General features: G+C 38.3%; 2 protein-coding genes across 6 annotated transcripts; one reads left to right on the top strand and one right to left on the bottom strand.

Annotated features, from left to right (window-relative positions):
- Positions 1-90: 90 nt before the first annotated feature.
- On the bottom strand, positions 91-14,354 carry LOC139147914 (sodium-dependent multivitamin transporter-like). Of its 5 annotated transcripts, XM_070719137.1 has the most exons (18): positions 13,991-14,354; positions 12,675-12,789; positions 12,312-12,447; positions 11,015-11,183; positions 9,489-9,708; positions 8,858-8,975; positions 7,878-7,945; positions 7,433-7,587; positions 6,719-6,856; positions 6,345-6,430; positions 5,163-5,207; positions 4,667-4,722; positions 4,129-4,217; positions 3,567-3,709; positions 2,646-2,799; positions 2,029-2,134; positions 1,656-1,795; positions 91-1,353 (listed from the first exon to the last, which is right to left on the bottom strand). In XM_070719137.1, the coding sequence occupies exons 4-18, from the start codon at positions 11,137-11,139 to the stop codon at positions 1,194-1,196; spliced, it is 1,803 nt and encodes a 600-aa protein (XP_070575238.1). In that variant the 5' UTR covers positions 11,140-11,183; positions 12,312-12,447; positions 12,675-12,789; positions 13,991-14,354; the 3' UTR covers positions 91-1,193. The 5 variants fall into 5 exon arrangements, with proteins under 5 accessions (XP_070575238.1, XP_070575236.1, XP_070575239.1 ...); XM_070719135.1 differs by having other exon boundaries at positions 12,312-12,789; positions 13,991-14,148; XM_070719138.1 differs by lacking the exon at positions 12,675-12,789 and having other exon boundaries at positions 13,991-14,148.
- Positions 14,355-17,406: 3,052 nt separating this feature from the next.
- On the top strand, positions 17,407-26,257 carry LOC139148724 (Y+L amino acid transporter 2-like). Its single transcript, XM_070720198.1, has 10 exons — positions 17,407-17,914; positions 18,220-18,345; positions 20,521-20,620; positions 21,392-21,436; positions 21,855-21,978; positions 22,465-22,568; positions 23,177-23,273; positions 24,183-24,332; positions 24,982-25,162; positions 25,980-26,257. Exons 1-10 carry the CDS (start codon positions 17,407-17,409, stop codon positions 26,033-26,035), a joined length of 1,491 nt encoding a protein of 496 aa, XP_070576299.1. The 3' UTR covers positions 26,036-26,257.
- Positions 26,258-26,685: the final 428 nt, after the last annotated feature.

The following is a 26,685-nucleotide window of genomic DNA, read 5'->3' as shown; positions in this document are numbered from 1 at the left end:
GAACCTGTTTTCTGATTTCGCCATGAATGTCTGTCATCATAGTCTGTCACACAGTCAAACATCACTCTCGTTTAAACAGAATTGGAAAAATTCTAATCAAAAGTTTTTTATTCGTATCTGTATTCGATTTTACAGGGAACCGGTCGTCAGTTGCGCACCGCCACGGTTTTCTGTCGAGAAACAATGGTTTGTCTCAACCGCAGTGTGAAGGCAAGTTTTGTTGATCATGATGAAGGCAATGCGGTCGATAAAAGATCTTGCCACAGGTAGTGCCATAATCGTAAATTGCTAGCATCTATGATTAGCACCGTGAAGCAGGTATACGATCTCTGACTGGCCACTGGCCAACAAGCAGTATGGTTTCCGTGTACTGAGTCAGGTCAAAAATCACTCAACACTCACTGTCTTCGGACATATTAGATAAACAGGAGGTAGAATAAATTCCAAACACTCCCTTTCTAATTCTCGCCGTCACTTACGGCAAGGCCTTCGAAGATTTTGTGCATGACGATATCTGCTCAGCATGGGTATGGCTGTCCAAGATGGACAACGATGATACTTGAGTGCACCTACTTCCTGCAGATTGATCAAATATAATGCGTAGCCAATGTATAGCAAATAAAATATGTGACCTTGCCGATCATCTAAAGTACTTTATCCAAATTGACAATCGTACAATTTGCAAGGTAATCTGCTTTCATGGTGACAAGCTTACCTTGAATGAACGAATTTTAGCGCAACCACTGAAGACTATGAGTGATATATAAATTTTGTATCAGTCTCTTACAGGTTGAATTCTACCAAATACCGGCTTTATTTGCATTCTAATCAAAACTTGAGTCGTATCGTGATTGTCTTCGGTTGCAGTGGCGTTTCAGGACAAAGCAGTCTTCAATAATCAAGTTACCGGCATGCAAATAAAGACCTGAGACTAAGTTTCGTGTGAAATAGACATCTTCATACTATTATTATTTATAATTGGCTAATGTGTACTGATTTATCTACACTGTAGGTGATTACTTTCAAAGATGAAAATAATAGGCGTGCTAGAAGATGGTTATACAACGGAACGATTTGGGAAGAGTATTCTCTATCGATGGTACATGACACTAAGCACCGTCTCTGTTCATCGACCAAATTAAGGATCGAATTCGGTAGACGAGCATCATCGATGGATCCAGTGCACGGTGCAGTTAAAGGTTTGTATCGGATGAGCCAATATTCTCTCGACCATCATTGTTGGCCTTGTTGAGTTCATGCATTTGAATTTCACCCTGGATTAATGACGAGGGCTCTGTTGACGAATCACCACTTTCTTGTTCTTCGATCTTTGGTTTACCAGTCACCTTAGGTCTAAGGGAGAACCACAATTATTATTGAGAGAGTATCACGTGAAACACACATATGGGTAAATGCTCTACCTCTGCCAAAATCAACACCACCACAACCAGCACCGCCGCCATCACCATCATCCTTATCGTCGCCGTCGGCTAAGTCGTGGTCTTGAATGCAATGTCTTAGTAATTAACATTCTCTATCTGTCTCTGCCTGTCTGTCTGTTTCTCTCTCTTATTCAACTCTCTTATTCAGTTATGTTTGAATGTGTGTCATATTTTTACACATTAACGATTAGGCCTATTGCCAGATTCTCCTACCTTAGAAACAGTCCCAGTAGTAACGGGTCGACTTGGTTGTGTCTCTCTCTGGGTATAATGCAACGGATCAACTCGCTGCATATTATGCCTGGAATCACCGTGCACAGAAAGCTAAACCAGCTGTACCACATGAAGGATAGCTGGGAAGCAGAAACGATATAAAGACAAGTTTTACTCCAGCGTCTTTAAATATTTGAATGATATGCAAACAAAATGAAGTACACTGGGCCACTGGTCGATTCCCATTTTGGGGCGAAATTTGCTTAAAATGTTTGGTAGAGTGTTTCATTGACAGCTTTGAAAATGAAAAAAAACCAGGCCATTGAATCAAACCCTCAATTGATATGTTCTGCAGCTTTTGTAGGATATTTACCTTGTAGATGGACAAAGCTTCTTCCAAAGCGTCTGAATATACAATGGCGCCAATACTAACCCATACACCAAGACCAAAACCAAGCAACACACCAAAAAGTGTCCCCCTTGGGTAAAAGATGAAATCATTTAGTAAGTGAAAACGACGCCAAGAATCACTAGACAAGTGTATGATATGAAATCTGTTTTAATAAAAGATGTTTTCGCAATACAAGGATAAGTTTTTTTAAATATCGAAACAGTATTAAAATTTGGGCCAAAGGGTAACCAAACGAATGCTAAAATGATAATTGTCAAGTGCAAGAAGGGGCTTCTACGAACTTGAAAACAAATACTTATCCTTATCAAGTTGCCAACAATTTTTGCAAGGAAAAAAGGTTATACTCCCTCGAATGATATGTCGAACGCGTTACAAAATGAGAGCTTGTTAATGATGATGGCACACATTCTCGAAATGATATACAATAATTTAAAATTACAACAAAACAAGCAAATTATATGCGCAATACATTTATGATGACGTTTGCTTTGAATTATTCCACCTCTACATTTTCAAGTTGTTGTTTTTCCTTCGACTTTTTGTATGATAGTTGGACACGATGGCACGCTAGAGCTTACCATGAATTGGCCCTTCTGTAGAACATTCCCAAGGTAAAAGCGCCGACCAGAGGTCCCCCAGAAGTGCCGAATATTGTATTTGCCAAGGAAACTAGCGATCCGAAAGAAGACGCCACGTAGGCAAGGCCAATGACAATGATTCCGTAAATAACAGCTGATAATAATCAAATTAAAGACACATAGATGGAAAACAATAGATAAGACATCTGTTGAATGAGAGCGATCAAAACATGCATCATAAAAGTCATATGAACATTTAGTTTGCTTTAGAAAGGAATGCACGTGGACGCAGAAGTTTAAAACTTCTGCGTCCACGGCTAGCTATAAGAGATGTTGAAAATCTCTCTCTCTCTCTCTCTCTCTCTCTCTCTCTCTCTCTCTCTTTCTCTCTCATAGCTGCGACAGCATGTGAGCTGCTTTACTATGCACATAACTGTATAAACAATTATATTGTTCTAAATCGATTCCTTTGCTATTTGATGCTCTTCTACTATGTAAATTAGAAATGATGTGACTTAAGGATTCTTTGAGGCACACCTTAACGCTAACCGCGGATCAAAGGAAACTGTATGGATACTTGTCGGTATGAAAACCTATACCATGGAGAATTTTAAGATCATGAAACATACGGAAAGTTCGCAGACATGTATTTATCCCAGCTTGTTCTGAGTGTTTTTCTGTAATGTGCGTGTTCATTGGAAGATAGTCTTCATGTCCTCTACAGGCGCATCAATATTTTTTTCGAATATGAGGATAGCATCTCAGGTACACAGTGTTTCGACATGTTTTTTCTATACTTCAGTATATTTTATTTATGTGACTTCAGTTGAGAGAAAGCATATTACGTTGGATGTGAAATCCCTGGAGTTGTTTATTTCTACTTAACTACTGTAAAAACTTTTCTGTGAGTATTCAACTTACTGAGAATTTTGGTAAAAATTGTGTCCAGGATGTCATTTTCGTACACGTTCCTATGTGTTCTTGCCGCCCTCCATCGTCGCCAAGGTTTCACCATGTCTTCTAAAGTCACGGCGATCATGGAGTTTAATCCAGACGACACTGAGCTAAGCATGGGAAATGTACGTGAATGAACAAATATTAGACAACATCATCGGTTGAGTTGTCACGACGGAATGCTATTGGGTGGATATAAAAGACGAAATGCTCTGACGAGGACATCAATATACCTGCACCACAAATCTCATCGCCTTGGGTGAAATATATAATCACGACAAATAATTTATTTTTCTGATGAAAAATAATTATCACCACATTCACATGGCGTATAGGCAGCTTTGACAACTTGGATAGTCGACCTTTAATTTTGCGATTCTGGGTTAGACTGAATCAAAGCCGAGAGTCAGCAGTACTGTACAGTATCAAAAGTCTCTCAGATAATATGCCATTTGCTGCCTAACGTTTTACTGAAAAATCGATGTATTGTACATTCCTCATCAGTAAGACTTTCATAAAAATCGTATACCTCAGAGCTCCCGCAAACAGGGCAGCCACGAAGAGACCCTGTATTCCAGGTATAGATCCAAACAACGTACTGATAAAGTACACCAGTATCTGTTAAAGAAATTGATTGATTGATTGATTGATTGATTGATTGATTGATTGATTGATTGGTTGATTGGTGATTTTCTGGTTTGTTCTTGAAATTTAGCTATTATCTGTGCTGTATCTCTCATCTTCATACTAACCATCAAACCATCTATCTATCTATCTATCTATCTATCTATCTATCTATCTATCTATCTATCTATCTATCTATCTATCTATCTGTCTGTCTGTCTTTCTAAATTTCTTTTGGAAACATGCGACATTTTAATAATCAAGCCGCAAAAGGCATAAATTAAGATAACACTATGACTTAATTTCATCTTAGTTGCCTTTATTAGTTGTATTAGCCCACGACCGAGAAGGATAACTCGCCATAACCATTAGTGCTACTCACTATCTTGAACTTTTGAGGAAAAGGAACCATTTTAAAGAAAAAAGAAATTTTCTATGCTTACTTGATCTGAAGAAGCGTAATCAGGAGAGTAATGTTGGTCTCCAACTGTCTGAATTGCTGAAATAAAAATCAAACCGGACAGACGTCATCATAAAAAGATGGAATATGGTTACTTTTACCTTGAGTTATTGTAATTGGTTGGATCGAATATGCAATTATGATTAAGTTAAGAGAGTATAAAGCCAGATATTAATTTTGGTATAGCAACCCTTTATCACCAGTGAGCTGTGCTGTAAGCATCTTCGTCTAAGAAATAAAGATTCTCATTTCTCATCAACAAGCCACTGTGCTTGTTGATCTCGGGTATTCTACTCGTACGACGACCGATGTACTCAGTGGTAATGGTATATCGGAGCTTAAATTGCTTCAGAAAAAAGAAAGAAAACAGAAATAGACACTAGGCAACTACTTAATAATACAAAGAATGGCTTCCAAATGGCTCACTTGAAACAAAATCAAAGATTTACAAACAGAATTCTAAATACAAAAATGCTTACGTGCATTTGTTGCATTGATAGGTGGCTGCAGTGGCATGAGATCATCTGGGGAGAGAAGAATATTTATTGTCTTCCATAAAATAGAAAGTGGTATTCGTCCAAAGACCACTCATTTGTATTCAAATACTATTGACCATTACAATACTCGTATATCATCGTACATCTTTTTGTCTTCAGCGATGTATCTATAACTACAGTCAAGCGCCAGTTCTAAACTACAAGTAGGTTCTGTTAATTTTGACAGCAAATGATATTATAACGGAAAGTTTTGAGTGCGTTGTTTTAAAAATACAGTATATTGAGTAAAATAAAGAATATATGAAGACAATTTTGATTTTTTCGTTTAGTTCCTTAAGGTAGTATGCACCTCAAAAGTGAAAGACAAACTTTTGCTCAAACTTTCCTGAATGAAACTTTCAACCATTCTTTTACCAAGTCAACAATAAAAATCGGGGGTCACCGTGCAAAGTTTGGAACTACCGAATTAAATTACCCAACATTTTGCGATATTTGAAATTCAAAATGGCCACCATCCCTGTGTTAACGCTATGGGGGAAAATCAAAATGTTGATTTTTCGAAAAACTAAGACGATGAAAGTTTTTCTTTCTCCAAGAGCTTTAAAATGTGCCTCCACAAGTCGTAGATCAGAAAAGAATTGTAGAAATTTGATAGTCCGACTATCTGTCCCCGAGACACGTTATACCTTTAACAAGGGTCACCGGAGAGCAACATCATATTCTTTCCTGACTGTAAGGAGAAAATCCACTCGATAGTTGAATATTTCACAGACAGGTAAGGCACAGCAGTGACTGGCTAAAAATTCTAATGTTTTTTAAATGACAATTTTGACAATTTGTTGTTCTTTAAAAGGGGGTTTTGGGCCTTTATTGAATTAAGCACGCTGTAATGTCAAAAACTAATAACAACTTAGCTGAAAAGGGTTTAATAGGGGGTCATACGACCTTCAAATTCCTAAGTTTTGAATGATTTTAGATGATATTGAGAATAATCGTTTACTATACAAATGTTTCAACTCCTCTACCTAAATGTCAAGACATTACCCCAGGGTAGACCAAGAATGGCGAGTTTCGAGAAATCGCTTAAGCTCATGGTATTTGTTTTGAAAATTTTTCTACGAGTTGCCCTTTCTCTTTGTTCACATTTTCCTGCAATCAACTTACTATTGTAGTAGGCATACATAACCAATCCTGAAAAATAGACCGTCGGCAGAATGATTAACTGGAACGGCATATTCAGTAAGACGGACCTGTTGGCATGGAAAGAAGAAACTTAGTCAGTTTCCTATCTATCGCACCTCACATGCATTACTCAGTACATATTTCATACCTATTGTTACACACTTTTACATTCGAGTATAAAAATATATTTGACGTCAAAACACACTAAAGATAATTTGATACTCAGCAAAACTCAAAGACAGCATTTTAACTTTCGCTACGAGGGCAGATTTTTTATTTATGATCGGAACCCTCTACAGAACATAATTTTTGTTTGTCATTGAATGCTTAAGTGAAAACGAAGATGTTCGACTTACATCTGGGCATGTTTCAGAGTTTTAGAAGACATGTATCTCTGCACTGCAGTTTGGCTGACGAATTGTGGAATCGCGTTCATTCCCCCGCCAAATATCGCACTGATTATGGTTGTTCTTTGAGTTACATCAAATGGAACTCTGAAAAAAGAAGTGTGGAATGTGCAATCCACTGCATACGTTTGTTTGTTTTTGTTTATTTGTTTTAGAGTTTGAGAGTTTATTAGATGTATTGATAGACAGATAGATAGATACGTAGGCTGGCAGGCAGACAGACATGCGCAGTTACTGACGAAGAGACGGCTAACTTGTTGGCTCGAGCCAGCATTATTGGTAGATAGAGATAGACAGGCAGATAGATAGACAGAGACAGACAGACAGACAGATAGACACAACAAACAGGCAGATATACAATCAGATGGATAGAAAGAGAAACAAGGACGAGTTAGACGAATTGTGACAGAAAGAGAGAATCAGAATTGAGTGGAGAGAATTCCTGCAGTCATAAGAGACAAATTACAGAAATTGCATTCGTTTTGACTTCATATGCTTATGTAATTTGAAGATGGTTGACTTTTGCGACACTTAAAGAGGAAAGCTGGGTGCACGTCGCGCACATTTTGATTTACTTTCTGTTCACAAACTATCACGACAATGTTGGACTCAAAAAGTTCTCTCGAAAGTTACCCGGATGATAGCCCAGAATGCATCACTCACTTGAACACATCAAGCCGACCATCTTGTTTGTTGCTTTCCCAGACGTACTGTAGACCACCTGCCTCGATGGTCCCTAAGATAATGACGGTCATGAGAGTCCCGACAATGACGAGAAACTGGAAGACATCTGTCCAGATGACCGCTTTCATTCCACCCTGAATATGCAGACAGATGATGCACAATAACATGTTTTCATGCTAGTTTTCTTTGTATGAATATAGGGCCTAGCTGATTACAAATGACCCATGTATAATTTGTAGGCGGGATCGCAAAATTAATTGCCTAACTTGACAAAGGAATCCTTGTCGTTATCTATCATTATACATGAACAAAGAGAAAAAAAGCAATAGAACAGGTATTACAATTCGAGCCATTGATAGTATGAATTTGCAGGGTTTCTGAACATCTGTCATTTTTACTTCTTTTTAAAGGATTAAAAACTCACCACGCTGGTATAGAAAATGCAAACCGCCCCGGACACCACCAATGTGATCCATAAATCTACATTCACAACTATATATAAAAGAGAAAATCAATGTATGAGATTCGGAAAGGGGACTATTTTCTTATATTATTTTTCATCATAAGTTCATGGACAAGCAAGATCTCTGCTCCCGTGTTCAAAGAGGAAGAAGATGCAAGTACCAACATTCACCTAAATCAGTTAACACTCGTGAGTAACGGCCTATAATAGATGAACATAATTGTAGCAAAACGACCACTTTCCTGCCATATTTGGTCATACTGTAACGGAAATTGTGTAAAAACCAATAGTACAAATCATTCGTACAAAAGTGCGAAGTGGATCACGTGAAGCATGCCTGACAGCCATACGAGACCACATCACGAAACAAATTCACATTTTAAGTAAACACATCAAAAAAGTATATTGTCTTTGTTCAATTTGTAGATGAGTAATACCGTTCAGATTTGAATATTGAACAAAAACATCTGGTGGCCATGTCATCGATAAGAATGATAATCACGTGCATGTTTTAGTTCATTTTACCCATAAAGATTTTGAAACAAATCAGATGAAGCAATGATATGTACTAAATGACTGCAAAAATGAAACAATCGTAATGAAATGGCCACTCGGTACTATTGGATCATATCGTAAAACAAATTGCATATGCATCGTTAAAATTAATAGCATGTAGTCGCTGTGTCAACATTTCATGAAATTGATACAGGCATAGGTTACAGCTTTGGCCATGAAACACTGGAAAAAGTCTGTCTGTTGATTATGTATCATGTTGATTATCATATCATGATGAGACATACAGCTGTACTAAATTACAGTGCAGTACAAGGAGTCATGTACGCTAAGCTCCCGTCAATGTGTGACATAATGGTCTGAAATTCTGCAAAGGGTAAGAACAGTTCGTCTTTGTTTCTAACACCATCAACGTCGTGAACTCTCACCTGCTTCGACTGCTAGGGCCGGGCCAATCATCGTCGCCGCCATGTAGAAGACTGTCTGTAGTGCGAAGAGTAGGGCCGCCGTGATTCGTACTGCATAGTTGAACCTCAGACCAAAGTACTGCAAGAGAAGAGTTTCCCCTTTTGAATCACGATGCTGAGTATCATCTGTTCATTCGAAAATGCTCTTAAGGCAGAATGTGCCTCGATGACGTAAACTTTTACTACACCTTTGCGGCATCCGTCACTTGTGGGGGCTCATTTTTAAGCTCATGGGGTGACTAAAGTTTTCATCGGCATATTTTTGAGAACATCGAAATCCCCAAACAGAGTTTACACGGGATGGCGGCCATTTTGAATTTCAGGTGTCGATAAACATTTGGTAGATTGTTTTCTAGTAACAAATTTTGCACGGAAACCCTGAATATTTGTTTTTTATTTTGGATGATTTAATCCTTCCGAATAGCAACAAGCTGAAGTCTTTCAATTTTAAGTTGAGTACCGCCATTATTTTAAAAATCGTACTCATAACATTATAGGAACACAAAGTTTATTTTAACACAGTCCAAGAGAGAACAAACTTTTTTACGACGCATTTAATTGGTACCATAATGAATATAAAAAACCTACCAACCTCGTAAGCACTTATCAAGTTAAGGCCGTGGAAAACCGGCACGCACAGGAACGAGACAGCAGGCAACGTCCACAGCACACTCAACGCGAAGAAGGCATATGTGGGTCCATTAATGAAGATCTCTGCCGGAATACCCATTATAGTCAATGCCGAGAGGAATGAAACCAGCAGAGACATGGCTACTGGTAAACCACTCATTGATTTGCCCGCAACCAAGAACCTACAGTAGGTAGAATGATGTAACGAGTCATACTTTGATGAAATTCCAGAGATTTTACACTAATAATGTAGTAAACACCTATCGCCTGGTCATGAGGGCTATAGCGACCGTCTATTACCCCGAGGGGCCGTGTGTTACCAGAAACACATCGCTATTCCCCGAGGCCGTTGGCCGAGGGGTATAGCTATGTGTTTCTGGTAACACACGGCCACGAGGGGTAATAGACGGTCGCTATAGCCCGAATAAAGACCAGGCTATAGGTGTTTTATAACACACCACATGCTCATGTTGTACTGTTATAGGCCTATAGTTTTTAATGTGTTTTGATATTTTGCATCGCAACAATCCATTGTGACAAGTTTACTGGGCGATGTTTCCACAGCGCCTTCAGTTGTACGTGGTACCACTTTCTTTCAAAAAATATTCTAAGCATACCTAGCGACATCCTTAGTTGCACCTTAATCTTTTCCGTCGATGAGCTATTCAAGTTCCTACGCTGTTGGAATGTTGGAAAACGTTGGAAAATCTGTTTTAGAGAATGTGTCGTCACCTATCCCGGACGCACATCACCTATTAGTCACCCGCCATTGTTGCAAAGCTGCAGACGACACTACGGTCACGTGACAGGGCACTTTTCCAAATTTGGTCAAAAAATACCCTCTGACGTCACTTTTGTCAATTTGGTGGTGACTAGACGTATCTACTTTCACGTCACGTGACGTATTCTGGCGAATCACGACACGGAATGAGCATGTGGCGTGTTATAATTACACTTATGCTTCACGAGAAAGTCTATCAACGAAAAAGCTTTTGAATATTGTAAGCAACGGTTGGCCCTTGCCAACTAGACAACCTGATGTATATAGATTATTAGTTATTAAGCTGTATTATGTTCTCCCACTAGTAGTTGTCCAAAGCAGCAATTTTCTAGCCAATACACATATAGAATTAAGAAGTGGCGCTGTGTAAGATAGTAAGCTTATTTTGCAATATGATGTCCCCTACACGTATTCACACCTATGCACACTTTCTCTTAATTACTTAATTGCTTTGCAACTTAATTAATATGTCAATCTCACAGATCCGAAATGCTATGAATCGTTTGATAACAGATTACATCAACACCGAGAGATGTGAGAATTTTTACAATTTCTTTTGAGCAGGAACAATTCAATGTGATATATATATATATATATATATATATATATATATATATATATATATATATATATATATATATAAATATATCGGCTTAAGGCATAGTAAATGTCAACCATTTTACCGACGAATCCTCACCGCTACTTACTCTGACGTGCTTGTTCTTTGTCCACTTTTGACACCATGATAGATTCCTGTCACAAGTGACACCCCCAGCATTGTTGCAAACACCACATAGTCAACTACTCCAAACGGAGTAGCTACTGTTGACATCGTTGCTGACCCAATTCTACAAGCTCTTCAAGCGTGCTATTGAGCTAAAGGGATCAAGACAGTGTTGTACGTTTTCATCTGTGGCATTTTCATTGTGATTTTTAATTGTCCGTGATGAGTTTGAAAATTGTAGGTAGGTTACGGAAGGTTAAGATGGCACTGGTGTAACCTTTCGGTGTTTCGAGCAGACTGAAGTTAAAAACTTATAGCTATACTGTGTGCGCTCTTAAATTTAGCCTGAACTTTACACTGAGCATCATGATCAAATTTCGTATATATACCATAATTAAGTAGGCTGTTCTGTTAAAATGATGTCAGAGAAAGACTTCAAGACACACAGAAAGAAAAAGAATGGAGTGATCGTCACATTGTCTTTTCTTCAGCTTGATGATCAAATGACTTCGCACCACTGTCGGCTACCCTCACGGGGCAAATATAGCTAGTGTTTTGCCAACTAGTGGCCGCGATCACAGGCAATCAGTTTAGCATCGGCGCCCACGAATTGTACAGTTTATCTTTTACCTTCACCTAAAGGTCAATCTTATCGCTACCATTCACAATGTAAGAATGTTTGACGTAATTTAAGCAAGACAACAACGCACATTGGTATGTGATGATTAAATTACGATTAACATTTATGAAACACTTGTAAAATGCATGAAGAAATCAACGCTTCAAAATTCCCCTCAGTATTTGTCTCCGAGGTTTCGTAATGGCTGTCCCTTTTTGGATTTCAGGGTTATATTAAGTGATTAGACGAGTGATATTGGCAACTGCAATACATATACTCAACTTTATCATAGTCTGTCATGTTCTGTCATTTTTCATTTATGACCCTGATATATGTTTGTGTTACTAATGTGAATTTGCGTTACTGTGAACGGCGGACTTTGAACGCATGGGCAATTATCATGTGTTTTGAAAAAATGTTCATGTTGACGTTTGCGAGTCGTCTCACAGGAAGTGACAAGTTCTCTATGAAAGGTACTTCTTTTTTATGTGTCACATGTTTTAAACATATTATCTTGGCACTTTGGGTGATGAGAAAGTATTTGGTTCGTAGTTACCCTGAAAACGAGGTTAAAACCTGATATTATGGCAGTTTTCATTTTACAACAAGATAGGCATATCTACATATCAGTATGTAGACCAGTTGATGTAATAAAACTTACCTGTCGACAAATGTCCCGAGAAGTAGTTGGGATTATTGAGATATCTCTGAAAATGTAGCGGAGTTGTCGATATCGATGTGCACAGAAACTCCGCTGCAAGCTCGTCTAGATGTTCTTGATACGCACTCAGTTGATACTGCGTTGGAGGTAAGAAAGCGCAAATCAAGCAAAACTACACAAACGCGTGGTATGACGCTTTCATATTACAACAGGGGTTGAATAACACTAAGCTAATACTGGGAAACTCTAGCTGGCAGACGTTACTTGAGTTCGTGCAATGGCCAAGGAATAATATTCATGCCATCGACGGACATTATTCATCGATTTCAAATGCATGTTATTCCTTGTATGCGTATGTATTACCCGTGTATACTTCGGAATGACAGTCCAATCGCTAGTACTCGCTCCTCCACTCGATCCGGCTGTTTTTGTCACTCTTTGCATCTGTTCGTTCTCGATTCAGTTTCTACCTAACTCCCTGCTCGTCATAAAAAAACCACAGACATGTTTTATGACTTATTAAAGTACAAATGTAGTGATGACCTCTCAATGACCTCTCTATGTCCTCTCATTCAGATATTTTTAAGGGGAGGCAGTCGTTGGAACTGCGCGTGTGCGACTTTCTTGTTTACAAACCATATATTTCATGCATGATATTATCTAGATGCATCAAGTTAATATAGCTGCAACATTTAAATTTTACGATATTCATTGTTAACAAACATGTTTTAACTTTCATCAATCGCCAATGCACCCTAGATACAGTGATCACATCGATCATAGTGGTCCCTACTGGCAACCTTTGAGGAGAATTCCGACGATTGCCTCCCTTTAAAAGTGTAGTACTATTCGAATCCAATATTTTGCTCCAAGAAAAATGCTAACGCGTGTGTTGAATTCAAGTTAGACCTCTAATTGTTCAGTGCACAACTTAGACGTATAATTGGCTGTTATGAGTGTTCCACTATACCAACAAAAATACCAGAATGTGAGATCTTGATAGTAGTCAATTATTTTCACTGTGCAAACATGTCAGTGGTGTCAAGGAAAACTGAAAACAAATATGAAATAAATACGTGTTGTTTTGTTGTTTTGCCGTCTTCTCAAACAAATGCCAGAGTCAAGAGTCATTATAACATGTTATGAAATGTTCCTTTCCAAAATACGTACTTTTGTATTATTTAGCGAATACTTGACTTTTGGCACCCTGAAGCGGTGATTATGTCTATGCCGTTATCAAGGACAGCGAACCTGTTTTCTGATTTCGCCATGAATGTGTAGCATCGTGGTCTGTCACACAGTGAAAGCTCACTCTCGTTTAACAGCCTGTCGCATGTTGCGCATTGTAAAAGTTTTCTGTGGGGAAACAATGATTTGTCTCAATATCAGTGTGAAGGCAAGTTTTGTTGATCATGATGAAGGCAATGCGATCGACCAAAGATCTTGCCACAGTAGTGCCATAGTCGTTAATTGCTAGCATCTAAGGTTAGTACCGTGTAGCAGGCATACAGATCTCTGACTGGCAAGCAAGCAGTACTTTTTCAATGTACTGAGTCGGGTACACCTGTGTATATTGTACAACACCGTACTATGTAAATTACAGTGCCAAAAATCACTCAATACTCACTGATATCGGACATATAAGGTAAACAGGAGGTAGAATTAATTCAAAACACCACCTTTCTAATTGTCGCCGTCACTTTCAGCAAGGCCTTCGAAGATGTGGTGCATGACGATATCTGCTCAGCATGGGTATGGCTCTCAAAGATGGACAACGATGAAACTGGACTGAACCTACTTGCTGCAGATTGATCTCGTGTAATGTTTAGCGAATGTAAAGCAAACAAAATCGGTGACCCCGCCGATCATCTAAAGTACTTTATCCAAATTGACAATTTTACAGTTTGCAAGGTAATCTGCTTTCATGGTGACAAGCTTACCTTGAATGAACGAGTTTTAGCGCAACCACTGAAGACTATGAGTGTGAGTGAGTGCTTGCTTCTCAGGTGAACCTAAAGGTCCTAGTAATTCCTCGTCTATATATCAATAATGTACCCGTATGCTTGTTTTATTTTGATGACTCTAAGCATTTTTTGTTACGAGTCACCAGTCATAGGTAGATTAAACACTATAACGATAAGACATTTATATGCCCTGCGGTAAAATTTTCTTTAATCCTTGAAACTAACAATTCAATGTAGAGGAAGTGATTCCGCTTCAAAACCCTACCGTTCGTCAGAAGGTCGACAAATAATCACACGACAGTGAACGTAAGTGTAGATTAAATCCTTCACTTTATTACAGCTGTATTACATTAATGAAAGACATTTATGGTTTGATTCAGCCTTCATTTTCAGATTTAAGTAATAACATATTTTGACTCTTTTTACAATATTACACATACTCCTGACAGCCAAGTTTCATTATCGTTCCGGTCAACTCTCCAAAACGTCCCATTGAGAAAGCTGAATATCGAATGTGTCAAGAAAAGTTTATATAATCGAAAGCCCAAGCTTCAGACAGGTATGCATGAAATTCGGGTACAATATGCAACATAGAGCAGAAGCTGCTATGAAAATGCCATATAGGGCAAACTGAAACAAATTGAGCGTGTATATGACCCCCGCCCATGGACGGGGGTTATTGCTATGAAGTAAAACACGAAAGGCCCGGACAGAGAGTTGTAAACAATTATAATAGGCGTACGAACTTCGGCACACATGTTGGGCATGGCATCAAAAGAGAAGCAGACGGTGAAAAGTTACCATGTTCATACAGTGAAACGCATGCCTAATGTTTAGTCTGGCAGTTCTGAAACTCAATTTCTAAAGTTTACGCTGCTCTTCACAGCCGGAGTCAACAGTTCCTATCAATATCCTTGCAACATTCAAACTTGCCCCTTGTTCTGTACCATCGAGAACGACTGTAGTAGCGTGTCCATCTATTTATTTTCAAAGAATATTTTTAAAGAAATTCAAAAGATTATAGGAAGTTTTTGTAAAATATGTTGACATTACGTTAAAACAGAGTGCGCTTCAAGGACAGAAGTAAGGACTCTAAAAAGGTCCAATACTTCTCTGGTCTATCGCTTGTTCAAGTTGGCCTGGAGGGCTCATTTTGAAACTCTTGAGGTAAGTAGACTTTGTACCTTATTCGTTTTTTGAAAATGTTAATTTGATGTTATTTTCCCCATAAAGATTTTACACAGGGATGGCGACCATTTTGAATCTCAAATACTGGTAAATGTTAGGTTATTTGTTTTCTCTATTACCAAATTTGCATCTCAACATCTGCTATGTATTTTTGATTTGGTAAGAGAGCGGTTGAAAATTCATATTTTGAAGTTGTGACAATGTTTTATAATTGCTAATCGATGATCGCAGAAATAAAAATCACAGCCACTTTGTAATTTGATATAATCTTACAGGAGGCAAATGTATGGAGGAGGACTACTATTGATGTTTGAATAATTAATCATGACAACACAGAATAGAGGAGCATGCCGGGATTGTATAGGGAAGTAAATCACGGAAACCTTTAGGTAGTCAAGGTATTATTTCAAGTATCATATGATGGCCAATTGCACAGGTTCATGGAACATTAAGAAATGAGAGTTTCCATGGCCATTTCATGCCTACTGCGCAAGTCAATAATCAAATAAGTGTTTTGATTTCATATTTTCTTGAAGATTTTACATACATGTATCAAGTTGGGCAAAACCTTTTCTGATGATTGGTTGTAAGGAAGTTTGAGATGTACAATTCGTTTTCGTGTCGGCCTTTCTGAGACTAAGTGAGAGCGTTTGTCAAAAGATAGATTTGACATATCTGCATTATATATATATATATATATATATATATATATATATATATATATATATATATATATATATATGTGTGTGTGTGTGTGTGTGTGTGTGTGTGTGTGTGTGTGTATCTGTCTGTCTGTCTGTCTGTCTGTCTGTCTGTCGGTCTGTCTGTTCTGTGTTTGTATATATGATATATTTTCATCTTTGTTATATATTTCATTACTGACAATTTGAACTCAATATGTCACGTAGACTATCGGTCCATATAAGAGCAATCGCGGCCAATAGACATCAAATCAGGTCCAATAATCGTTATCATTCAAGGTAACTAAGAAAGTTACCAGGCCCAAGGAACATATTGAAAATGACAAAGGCAATGGGGTCATCTTGAACCACAAAGTAGTTGTGGTACCAGGTGTCCGGAATGGGTAAGCGTACCCTGCCAGCTAGCTGCACCCGTTAAGATTGACCCAAAGCGACAAATCCATTGTTATTTGGTGAATTCACCAAATTACTTTTGAGAGTCAAAATTTGGTATGCTGTCACTCATCATTTGAGTGACAGACAGGTCATATTTTGATACAACATCTCCGTATCTACCATAGAACTTCTTAAATGATTTCACTAATCTACTTTCTGAGAACCCTTGCCTCACTAACTTTTGAGCTAATAGGCTGTGTCTAACTCGAAAGTCTTCATATGAATTGCATGCTCTACTGTATCTAAGAAGTTGTGAAATATACACACCATAAGCTAGGGATAAAAGGGCGTTACTGTCTCAGAGAAGTAGACAACCTGTTCTGAAATTTTATCGTTTTTTCGATAACAAACTAAGTTAAGCAGCTTTTGTATTTGACAGAGAGACAAGCTAACCTACTCACTTTGTACGTATAATGTTCCAAGGTCACTGCAGTCGTTGGTATGACAAATTAAGGCCACAAGGACAGAAAAGTATAGTGTTACCTGTTTAAGGTACACGATGTTCGTACTTATGATTACAAAAGAGTAACGCTGTCAGAAAGTGTGAAAATAAATTGTGTTAAACATATAAAAAAACTTTTCAATCAGTTTGATGTAAGAGCCCGCTAAAATATTCTTGATATCATGTAGTCAACGTCCCTTCACGCTTTACTTTTCATGTTCACGCCCCGCTGTCCTAAACGTCTTTGTATTATTGTGGTCATGATTGATATCACCACTTTAGAATTCGATCGACCCAGATGTTGTGCAAAACAATGTACAGTACCATGTAAAGCACACTCAAATCTTGATACCGTTCATGGCAAGATGGCGACGACAGGGGAAGCTGCAGCTGATCGAACGTCCAGCGTACGCCGTCGTGATTTGCCATCGAATGATGATGGCGATGTACAGCAGGAAGGTTTTCGCATCAAGAAACGGCTGACTTTAATCGATGGCATCCTTCTGAATGTTGGTGTAATTATCGGATCGGGTATTTTCATATCACCGAAGGGAGTACTCCAGAATGCTGGTTCTGTTGGATTGTCTTTGATCATATGGTTGGTTTGTGGAATATGTTCGTTGCTTGGGGCTTTGGTGATGTCAGAGTTGGGCACATCTATAAAAAAATTCGGAGGCGAATATATCTACATCTACGAAGCGTTCGGTCCCCTTCCCGGTTTCCTCAAGCTATGGATTTCAATGGTCGTTCTTAGACCAACGGGCCAGGCAATCATACTGTTAGTTTGTGCTGATTATATCGTCTATCCACTGTTTTCTGAATGTAACGTCACCCCAGAGCTACCAATACGTCTCATAGCTTTAGCAGCTGTGTGTAAGTACAAAACGTATTTTTAATATTACGTCGGTTTTCATGAGGAAAGACACTATGAGATATCGGACATTTTACCAAAGTATTGAAAAAATCCATTATATCAACCTTCATTTATGAAGAAAGGCAAAAAGTGTCGCCACACTTTTGGCATAATGGTATTTCTACATCTCGAAATGATCAAATGATATGTTAAAAGTTACACGTGCAATCTGCTACCACAAGAAGTGATTTTAATGTTTCATCTTCAGGTCCATGTTTTATACCGAAAACTCTTTTCATTTCTTTTATCTTCCACTATATTCAAGTGTTCCTGTCATTTCTGAACTGCAGCGGAACTAAATGGACCGTGCGATTTACAAACGTCCTCTCCAATACAAAACTTTTTGCGACGGCCGTCATCATTGGGACAGGCCTGTACTATTTAGGGACAGGTATGTCAACGACGTCATTATTCTATCAACATTGACCATATGCAGGTTTTTGCGTATTGAAGAATCTTCGCTCGGGGAGAAAGTTGGTCCAAAGGCTGTAATTAAAGAGAGTAATGTCACCTGAAGGATGATGGTGTCGAAGAGTCGGAGCAAAGCCCACTCGTACTTGACATATTGTAATTTCATATCATTTGCGCACAAGTGCGCGTTCATTGCGTTTCAAAACCTGCAGCCCATATGTTAGGGTGTCATAACAGAATGAGACATCAATAACCTGGTAAAATATTTACACAGTATAAAGAAAAAATGAATGACAAATGAACCGAGAACATTTTTATTATTAACCATGCAATCGAAGTTAAGATCGGTATGTCAGCAGTGACACCCACCATAAGACTGGGATCTGTGTGATCATTTTGTCATGAATGTTTCGTAAGTTTGTTCTGGTGGCGTATGAAATAACGATAGGAGTTTATAATACTCCCTGAAGTGATCCCTTGTGTCACCATGCTTACACTCTGTATTTGTTTACGAGGGGTAAGTCAAGCTTGTGGTCCGGATGGATAGAATAACGATAGCTGTGAACGATTAACTTAAGAATATTACCTCCTACTTTGAGTGGAAGACAATACAACAAGTTGATGTACAATCACTGGCACCTTCATTCGATTATTTAAGTGATCACTGTTGCACAGGTGCCGATCTCTTTTTCCAGATTTTACACACTGTACGTTCTTCTACGATTTGAACTGTCTCCAGATCTTCCTTCTTCTATGATTTGGTCTCTCTAGTTGAAAAGTCCCACAAACAGAAATAGTTCCTGTCAAATACATCACACAATTCTCACTTAAAGTTTCGCTCATGATGTATAGAATGACTGGTCTTATATATCGATCGCAGGTTTTTGTGATTGAGTTCTCAGCGTGCAATACACGATGCGCACGTAGGCACAATTTGCCAGGTTTGCCGATTTTCAAACGGGTTCTAATTGCATGACTAACTTTACTTTTCAAGACACACAGAAAGTTTTGAGATAGCTTCGCAAAGAGCACAAACTCAGTTGATAGCATCACACTCGCGATGCATTCCGGTTTATTCTGATCGTCATACGGGATATCGATTCATCAGTATACATAGGGATGGGCCGAAACTTCACGTGTGAAAATCAAATAGGAAATTAGGTTAAATACCGAAATACCGATTTCAACTACCTGTAAGAGCAATCGCGGCCAAGTTGGGATAAAAGGGCGTCGCTATCTCCAGAAAGCAGAGAAAATGTCCTTCTGAAATGTTATCAGATTTCGATAACAAACGTAGTTAAGCAGCTTTTATATCTGATAGAAAGACAAACTTACCTACTCACACATAGTTTTTATACCCTCTTGAGTTTGTAAGTGTAATGTATCAAGGTTACTACCCTCCGTGACTGACAAACTAAGGCCAAAGAGGACAAGAAAGTAGTGCTATTGTTACCTCTTTTGCGTAAATGATGTTCGTACTTCTCATTACAACACAGTAACACAATCGGAAAGTGAGAAAATGAAGCGTGTTAACACAAAAGACCTTTAACATATTATGTATCCGCTAAACTATTCCTGCTATCATGTAGTCCACAGACTGCCAGGCCTCACTTCTCATGTCACGCCCCGCTGTCCTCAACGTCTTTGTGGTGTTGTGACGTGGGTGTTTGATTAAACACTCCCTTAGATTTCGATCTACCTAGTTCCACTTGTTTGTCGTAGATGTTGTCAAAACAATGTACAAATGCATTGAACGCACACTCAAAACTTGATACCCTTCATGACAAGATGGCGACGACACGGGGAGCGTACAATTTCGTGATTTGCAATCGTACAGCAAGAAGGTTTTTGCATCAAGAAACAGCTTACTGAAATCGATGGCATCCTTATGAATGGTGGTTTAATTATCGGATCCGGTATGTTTATATCACCGAAGGGAGTACTCCAGAGCGCTGGTTCTGTTTGTTTTGTCTTTGATCATTTGATCATACATGACACAATTCTCACTTTAAGTTTCATTCCTGATGTAGTACAACCAGTCTTATCTATCACAGGTTTTATAATTGGGTTCTCAGGGTGCAATACACGATGCAAATATGCACAATTTGCCGGTTTTCAAACCGGTTCTAATTGCATGTCGAACTTTACTTTTCAGGACACACAGAAAACTTTGAGAATGCCTTTGCCAACAGCACGAACTCAGTGGGTAACATCGCTCTCGCGATGTATTCTGGTTTATGGGCGTACTCTGGCTGGTCAGTCCAAATACCTTACTCCTTTAAACGAAACTTGCAAGTTCTCATATGGAGTGTGATATTAGTACTGAACATAAAGTAACTAATGTACATTATTACTTTGTTATACGGAGACAACACAAAGCTTATACAATGACGGTGATAAGATGACGACGACGGTTATGGTGATGATGCCAACGATTGAAATAGCAACTCAGCAATCACAACAGCACTTCCACCAAAGCTTATAATAGTTGAAAAAAAAATTCTTACAAAATCATGATCGGAAAAATATTAGTTTTAATTGTAGAGAAACTTTTACTCCGGGGTAGTTTTCATCGACTATACTGTTATTAATATATCTTCGAAATATGCTGTAATAAAGTTCAAGTATTGGTGATTTCGAGGGATTCTTTGGGCTATTGCCAGAATATATGTAGAGGCATAGGTTGTGAGAAGCGTGTACTACATCGATAGACCCCTTGACATATAAATCAGTGGAAAAATTATCGTGGCATTCACTATTCACCCAACTTGACGCCTGAGTCACGAATCCAAGATAAGTTCTTCCGAAAATACTTCAGGGTATGCCTTCCGCTTCATGTCGCGTAATGCACGGGACTAGCTGTCATTTATGTAAACTACTACTACTACTACTACTACTACTACTACTACTACTACTACTACTACTACTACATGTTTCAAACATATATATTATTCATGTGCCCTTCTCACTGATGTCTAACCGACTTCTTATTATCTTTACGATATTCATTGTCTTCCTATTTGAAGGAGTTCTACGAATTATGTTGCGGAGGAAATGAAGAATATAAAAAGGTTTTTAATCAACCCTTTACATTTATTTATTTGGTTTTTTGTTTCTTTTTCTTCTTTGTTTGCCCATTTGTTTGTGTTTGTTGTTTTTGAGATTGTTATGTATACCCGCAATGTAAACCATCTGGTGATCACATAACGAAATCAGAATCAATATATCTTTGGCAAGAGACTTAATTCTGTACCGCATCAAAAATTACCATTTTTGTTTCATTTGATATTGAGGAATCTGATTCTGTTTTGGGTGACATACACACAACGTAACCGAGAAATTTTCATATTGATAGGTTTACAACATTCAATATAGTGCAGAACACTGTAATATTTATTCATCGTCATAAGGCATATGGCAGTCAAGAGAGTTGCCGGTAACTTAAACGAATGCCAGCATAAATGAAATTTTGATTTTTCTCTTATGCAGAAACCTTCCACTGGCTATCATCAGTGCTGTTACATTGGTGACCATTACTTACGTTTTGACTATCACAGCATATTTTTCAGTGCTAAGTCCTCAAGAACTTCTTCGAGCCGACGCAGTTGCTGTAGTAAGTACTAGGCTTCCAGATTATACAAAATGTTATTCATGTCTAGAGTCGCATTGAAGAGTTGCCAAAACCGATTCGTTTCAAAACCTATACGATGACATATCCCTCTGTCATACATTTGCGCTTTGCTTTTTTCCTTATCGGACCTTATATGGCCGCACAATAGTCATTGCTGCTTTTTTCCATTTCTCACGCCATGACACAACGACGCCATGACACAACGATTTTCAGAATTGATGCAAGGGGATCCCCGATCCGCATGTTATACATAACAAATTGCATGCATTCCGATTTTGGATGATACAACAGAACTACATATGGCCACGTTTGTCGACAATTACAACACTATTAAAGTTTCTTGAAACCTATTGGTGTGCATTCTTTGAAATCCCTATTCAGGTGTCATGAGAAAATGGACATTTTCAAAGAGTCCACACAGCAAATGGCTGTCTTTTGACCATTTCGCTCCCCATTCCAATTCAACAGACGTTCGCTGACACGTCTTTGGGTGTTATGTCGTGGATAATGCCCGTCTTTGTGGCCTTGTCAACACTTGGAGCTGCTAACGGATCGTTGTTCTTGACCAGCAGGTACGTGTACTGTAAAATATGGAGAAAAACTAATTTAATCGGTTATGAAGTACTCTAAGAACGGTAACATGGCTAGCGCTGGCATATTTTGTCATCTTTTATAGAAGTGACAAAGCTACCAGACTTAAGACCTCTTTACCCTGTTCAATCTTTAGATTATGTCCATATGATAAAAAGAGGCGTGTTAGCTATCTTCAGTAATGTCGACCGTCACTAATGCCATTATAACATTTTGAACGCCCGCTTTTTGCGTTCCCCCTCCTCATAATTTGGCAACAACTGTATTTACAAATCGCGTAATTTTCTTATAGTGCATAAACAATGTATTTATTCGATGGGTAATATAGATTGTGACGTTGAAGCACATACAAGTAGGCTATCGCAATCTGAATAGATACTAGGCATACGTGCGTAGACGTAGACGAGATTTCCTATAACTGAGTAACTTTAAAGTACTGGTGTGTTCGATGATTTGATTGATCGATCGATCGATCAATCAATAAATCAAGAAGTGAATCGATTGGTCCTTTAATCGGCTTTCCCTTTGGCACATAGATTGCCCTCTGTATTTGAAGTGATTTTGCTTATCCTGCGTTTCTCGGTTACAGAATATATTTCTCAGGTGCCAGAGAAGGCCAACTCCCAGATATATTCGCCATGATCCATGTAACAAAACGTACACCACTTCCGGCGTTTCTGATGCATGTAAGTAATAATTATCGATGGAAAACCATCATCAAATTATTATATGTTACTGTATGCATCACAAACACTACTGCATATTGAACTAGTCTCACTTCGGAGTATTCTCTCAATAACCCTAGTAATTCATGCATCTTATTCTAAGGAGTAAACAGATGGTTTTACACGTTGATACAAAAATTATCTAATAACAGGTACAGCCCTTTCATCTTTTTAAAAGTCAACGTGCGGAAACAAAAAAGCACTTAAACATTCCCAAAATAAACGTAAAGATCTTCAAATATAAAGTAACGATATAAGGTTATTCACAAAATACCGGGATTTTCCGAGTACATCATGCAGCGGAGGTATTGTCCATGGTGCGTATTTTGTGAATAACCTGATTATTATACAACTTTTTAGTCCAATTTCAATAGAAAAAGTCGAAATTAAGGCGTTTTAGGATGTCCATCGCGCACTGCACTGAGCGATCTTGAACAGACTGGAACGCGTTCAGCACGTCCGCAGCCTGAGAACGAAATTTCAACCCGCGCAGCGCAGTGCACGTGGTAAAATTGTAGGTCAGCAGCATAATTTCACTTAAATTCACAGGTTTCCGAATGACTATTATTCACTGCGAGTGAAGTACTGAATGTTTCGAAGTATAAGTTTTTGTAAAAAATATATAATCTTCTCCCATTTTCCTCGTGTTGACGTAAGAGAGTTATGAGCTAAAAGGTCAAATAGCGTACAATAACAACTAAAGTTATTGGACTCTGCGTCCTCTGATACTGAAACTTACTGTACGACGAAACTTCATAGCTTACAGAAATAGGTGTATAATAATGAAACTTACTGTACGACGAAACTCTATTGGTTACAGACGCAACAGACGCAAGTGTATAATAATTTACATTTATTTACATTTTACAGACAATTTTGGTTTGTATTATGATCCAAATTAGAGAAATCAACACGCTCATCAATTACTTCAGTTTTGTGGAATGGTTATCGATCTTGACTTGTGTTGTTGGTCTGATGTGGTTAAGATTCAAAAGACCTGATCTTGATCGACCTATCAAGGTACGTCATTCTATCTGAACAAGACCAGTCAACCACGCGAATTTTAGCAGGGACCTAGCGGTACTTTGGTCGTGATGAAATCTTCCCTTCAGCCCGCTCTTCGTAACAAAAGTTCCCCCTCCCCTTCCATTTGCAAAAAAGTTTCCACAACCCTCTCCCTGTAGCATTTCTACTAGGCGAAACAGCCGAATCCTATTTTCTATATGCCATGACTTTTTCAAATTCTTTGAGTGATGAAATGCTGAAACATGCCCTGACGTAATAAAAGTGCCCGTCATTTAGACGTGACTTGTAGGGGAACTCTTCTGCTTTTACATGTAAAAACCTTATCGCTCTGAACTGACGAGCGTAATAAAGTGCAACAAATTTTGTTCGGGAACAGCTTTGATGGCTTCTCCATACTCTTCGCTATCGTCGGGAAGAAACAAGTTTCATTCAAGCATGGCTGGATTGATGCAAAAGATTTAGCTATGGATAGACTGATAGATCGAGAAGGCTCTTTTCTTGCAATTCAAACAGGAAAAATTCATGAACATGACGACCGGCGTTTGCCACATGAGTGACATAACTTCCAGAACGGTGTCATCTTATGCACCCCTATCTCAAATAAAGATTCTTTTTGAACTCACGGAAATGCATTTTTTTGCAGCTTCCTCTTCTGATCCCAATAATTTTCTCGCTCTTTGCCTTGTTCTTGGTGGTGGTGCCGTTCTATGCTGAACCCTTGGTATCCCTCACCGGTCTGGCTGTGACCCTAAGTGGTGTTCCGGTTTACCTACTTGGCCAACTCTATCGGAAGAAGAAACCTAAGGCGATGGTGAAGGTTTTAGGTGAGTGTCAACAGACAATCGTAGCCACTCCATGCTTTCTTTTGGCGTAATGATTATAATATTGGAAAGACAGTTACTATCACAAGAAGAGCGATGCCGTTGAATATTCGTTTAAAGTATATTGTTTGTGACTTTTAACGTATGTATTTCAGTTTCGTTAGAAAGTGATTTTTTTCATCCGCACTGTAATTCGTTTGCAAATAGTACAATTACTTATTGTAGACAGCCTTATGTACTGTTTGCAAAACTAAACCTCTTATAATTCATGATACTTGACAATACGGGTAAGATAAAGAAAATGTGTGTTGAAAAAGAAATAAGGAAATGTTTTATGAAAAAGACAATGACAATATTTAAAAATGTTACAGGTATTAATTCGTTCAGGTGACCATTTAAAATTGTGACTTGTAAGTTAACGTAATTATACTGGCGTGTAAGATAACAATTTCGAATGAAATCTACCCGCCCATCGCATATGTTTTCAACATGGATGATCTCACGTGGTGAACAATGAATAAAGCGCATGACTATTTGGCCCACTTGATTCAATTCAAATTATCAAAATAATGCGTTATTCTTTCATGCCGTCCATATGTATTATTTAAATCACTTGGTGAGTGCTGATTAAAATAATCTTAAAAGTAAAAAAGAATGTTCAATGTGCGAAAAATAAATGAGGGCTATCCAAAAAAATGTCAGTTTGTGAAGATCAAGAGTGTAAATATCGAAAAAAAGAAAGTGATCGAAACGAGAACATGGCCCTGCCTCTTCGAAAGCCTCCTTGAAATCATTAGTAACCACTTTATTTTTTCATCAGGTACCTTTACATGGTTCTGTCAGATGTACCTGCAAGTTTCCCTCACAGATCACTAACCTTGAGTGCGTAGCATACATGAAGACCAAGGGAACCAGAAATCACCGGATTGCGTTAGTCCGACGTTTCGCCGGGGGATTCACGTTTTGACTGACGGCTATTTTATTCAGATTTGGCCATTTTGTGAGAAATTACTGAAACTTTTTCCGGGCTATATGACTTGTTCTTCTTGAACCTTTTTATCGTTACTCGCTAGTTCATATTAAATTTGCCAAACGTAACATGTTTTGTGGCTAGTGCCTGTATCATTTAATAATTTTTTCAGTACATTTGCGCATTTGCCCATAGGATGACATAATCACGATGCCTTTCTCATTGTTCAGTCTATTCGTTGCAATCTCCAAAGATACATAGATTAATTGAGTTTGATTGACAAATAGATTCTATAAGTTCACAAATGTGATAGTTGTAGTGAAGCATTTGAAGACAATAAGGATTACGACGACTACAAGTCAACGATAAAAAATGATAAAATTATTGTATATCTCTTATGTTATTGCGCGGAAAGTTCCCGTTCAGGGTTGGTACATTCTACGTTGACACATGACACTGAGGAGGCTAATGAGCGCGGAAGGTCCGATTTCTGGCGCCCGCTGGATATGAGAAATGTCTACCCTATGTATTTTTAAACTTAAGTTTTACCACAGGG

The sequence above is a fragment of the Ptychodera flava genome, chromosome 13 (assembly GCF_041260155.1).
Source record: "Ptychodera flava strain L36383 chromosome 13, AS_Pfla_20210202, whole genome shotgun sequence".
NCBI lineage: Eukaryota > Metazoa > Hemichordata > Enteropneusta > Ptychoderidae > Ptychodera > Ptychodera flava.
The sequence above is the reverse complement of the archived record's forward strand: the minus strand, read 5'-3'. Positions and strand labels throughout refer to the sequence as shown.

What these genes read in the sequence shown, in the direction of transcription:
- LOC139148724 (XM_070720198.1), top strand. Translation starts at nt 17,407, where the DNA reads ATGGCGACGACAGGGGAAGCTGCAGCTGATCGAACGTCCAGCGTACGC. An exon ending in CATAGCTTTAGCAGCTGTGT is followed by an intron (nt 17,915 to 18,219) that starts GTAAGTACAAAA and finishes ACTATATTCAAG; the next exon opens with TGTTCCTGTCATTTCTGAAC. An exon ending in ATCTTGATCGACCTATCAAG is followed by an intron (nt 24,333 to 24,981) that starts GTACGTCATTCT and finishes ATTTTTTTGCAG; the next exon opens with CTTCCTCTTCTGATCCCAAT.
- LOC139147914 (XM_070719137.1), bottom strand. Translation starts at nt 11,139, where the DNA reads ATGTCAACAGTAGCTACTCCGTTTGGAGTAGTTGACTATGTGGTGTTT. An exon ending in GGCCCTAGCAGTCGAAGCAG is followed by an intron (nt 7,946 to 8,857) that starts GTGAGAGTTCAC and finishes TTTTATATATAG; the next exon opens with TTGTGAATGTAGATTTATGG. An exon ending in CTACTGGGACTGTTTCTAAG is followed by an intron (nt 1,354 to 1,655) that starts GTAGGAGAATCT and finishes GTTCTCCCTTAG; the next exon opens with ACCTAAGGTGACTGGTAAAC.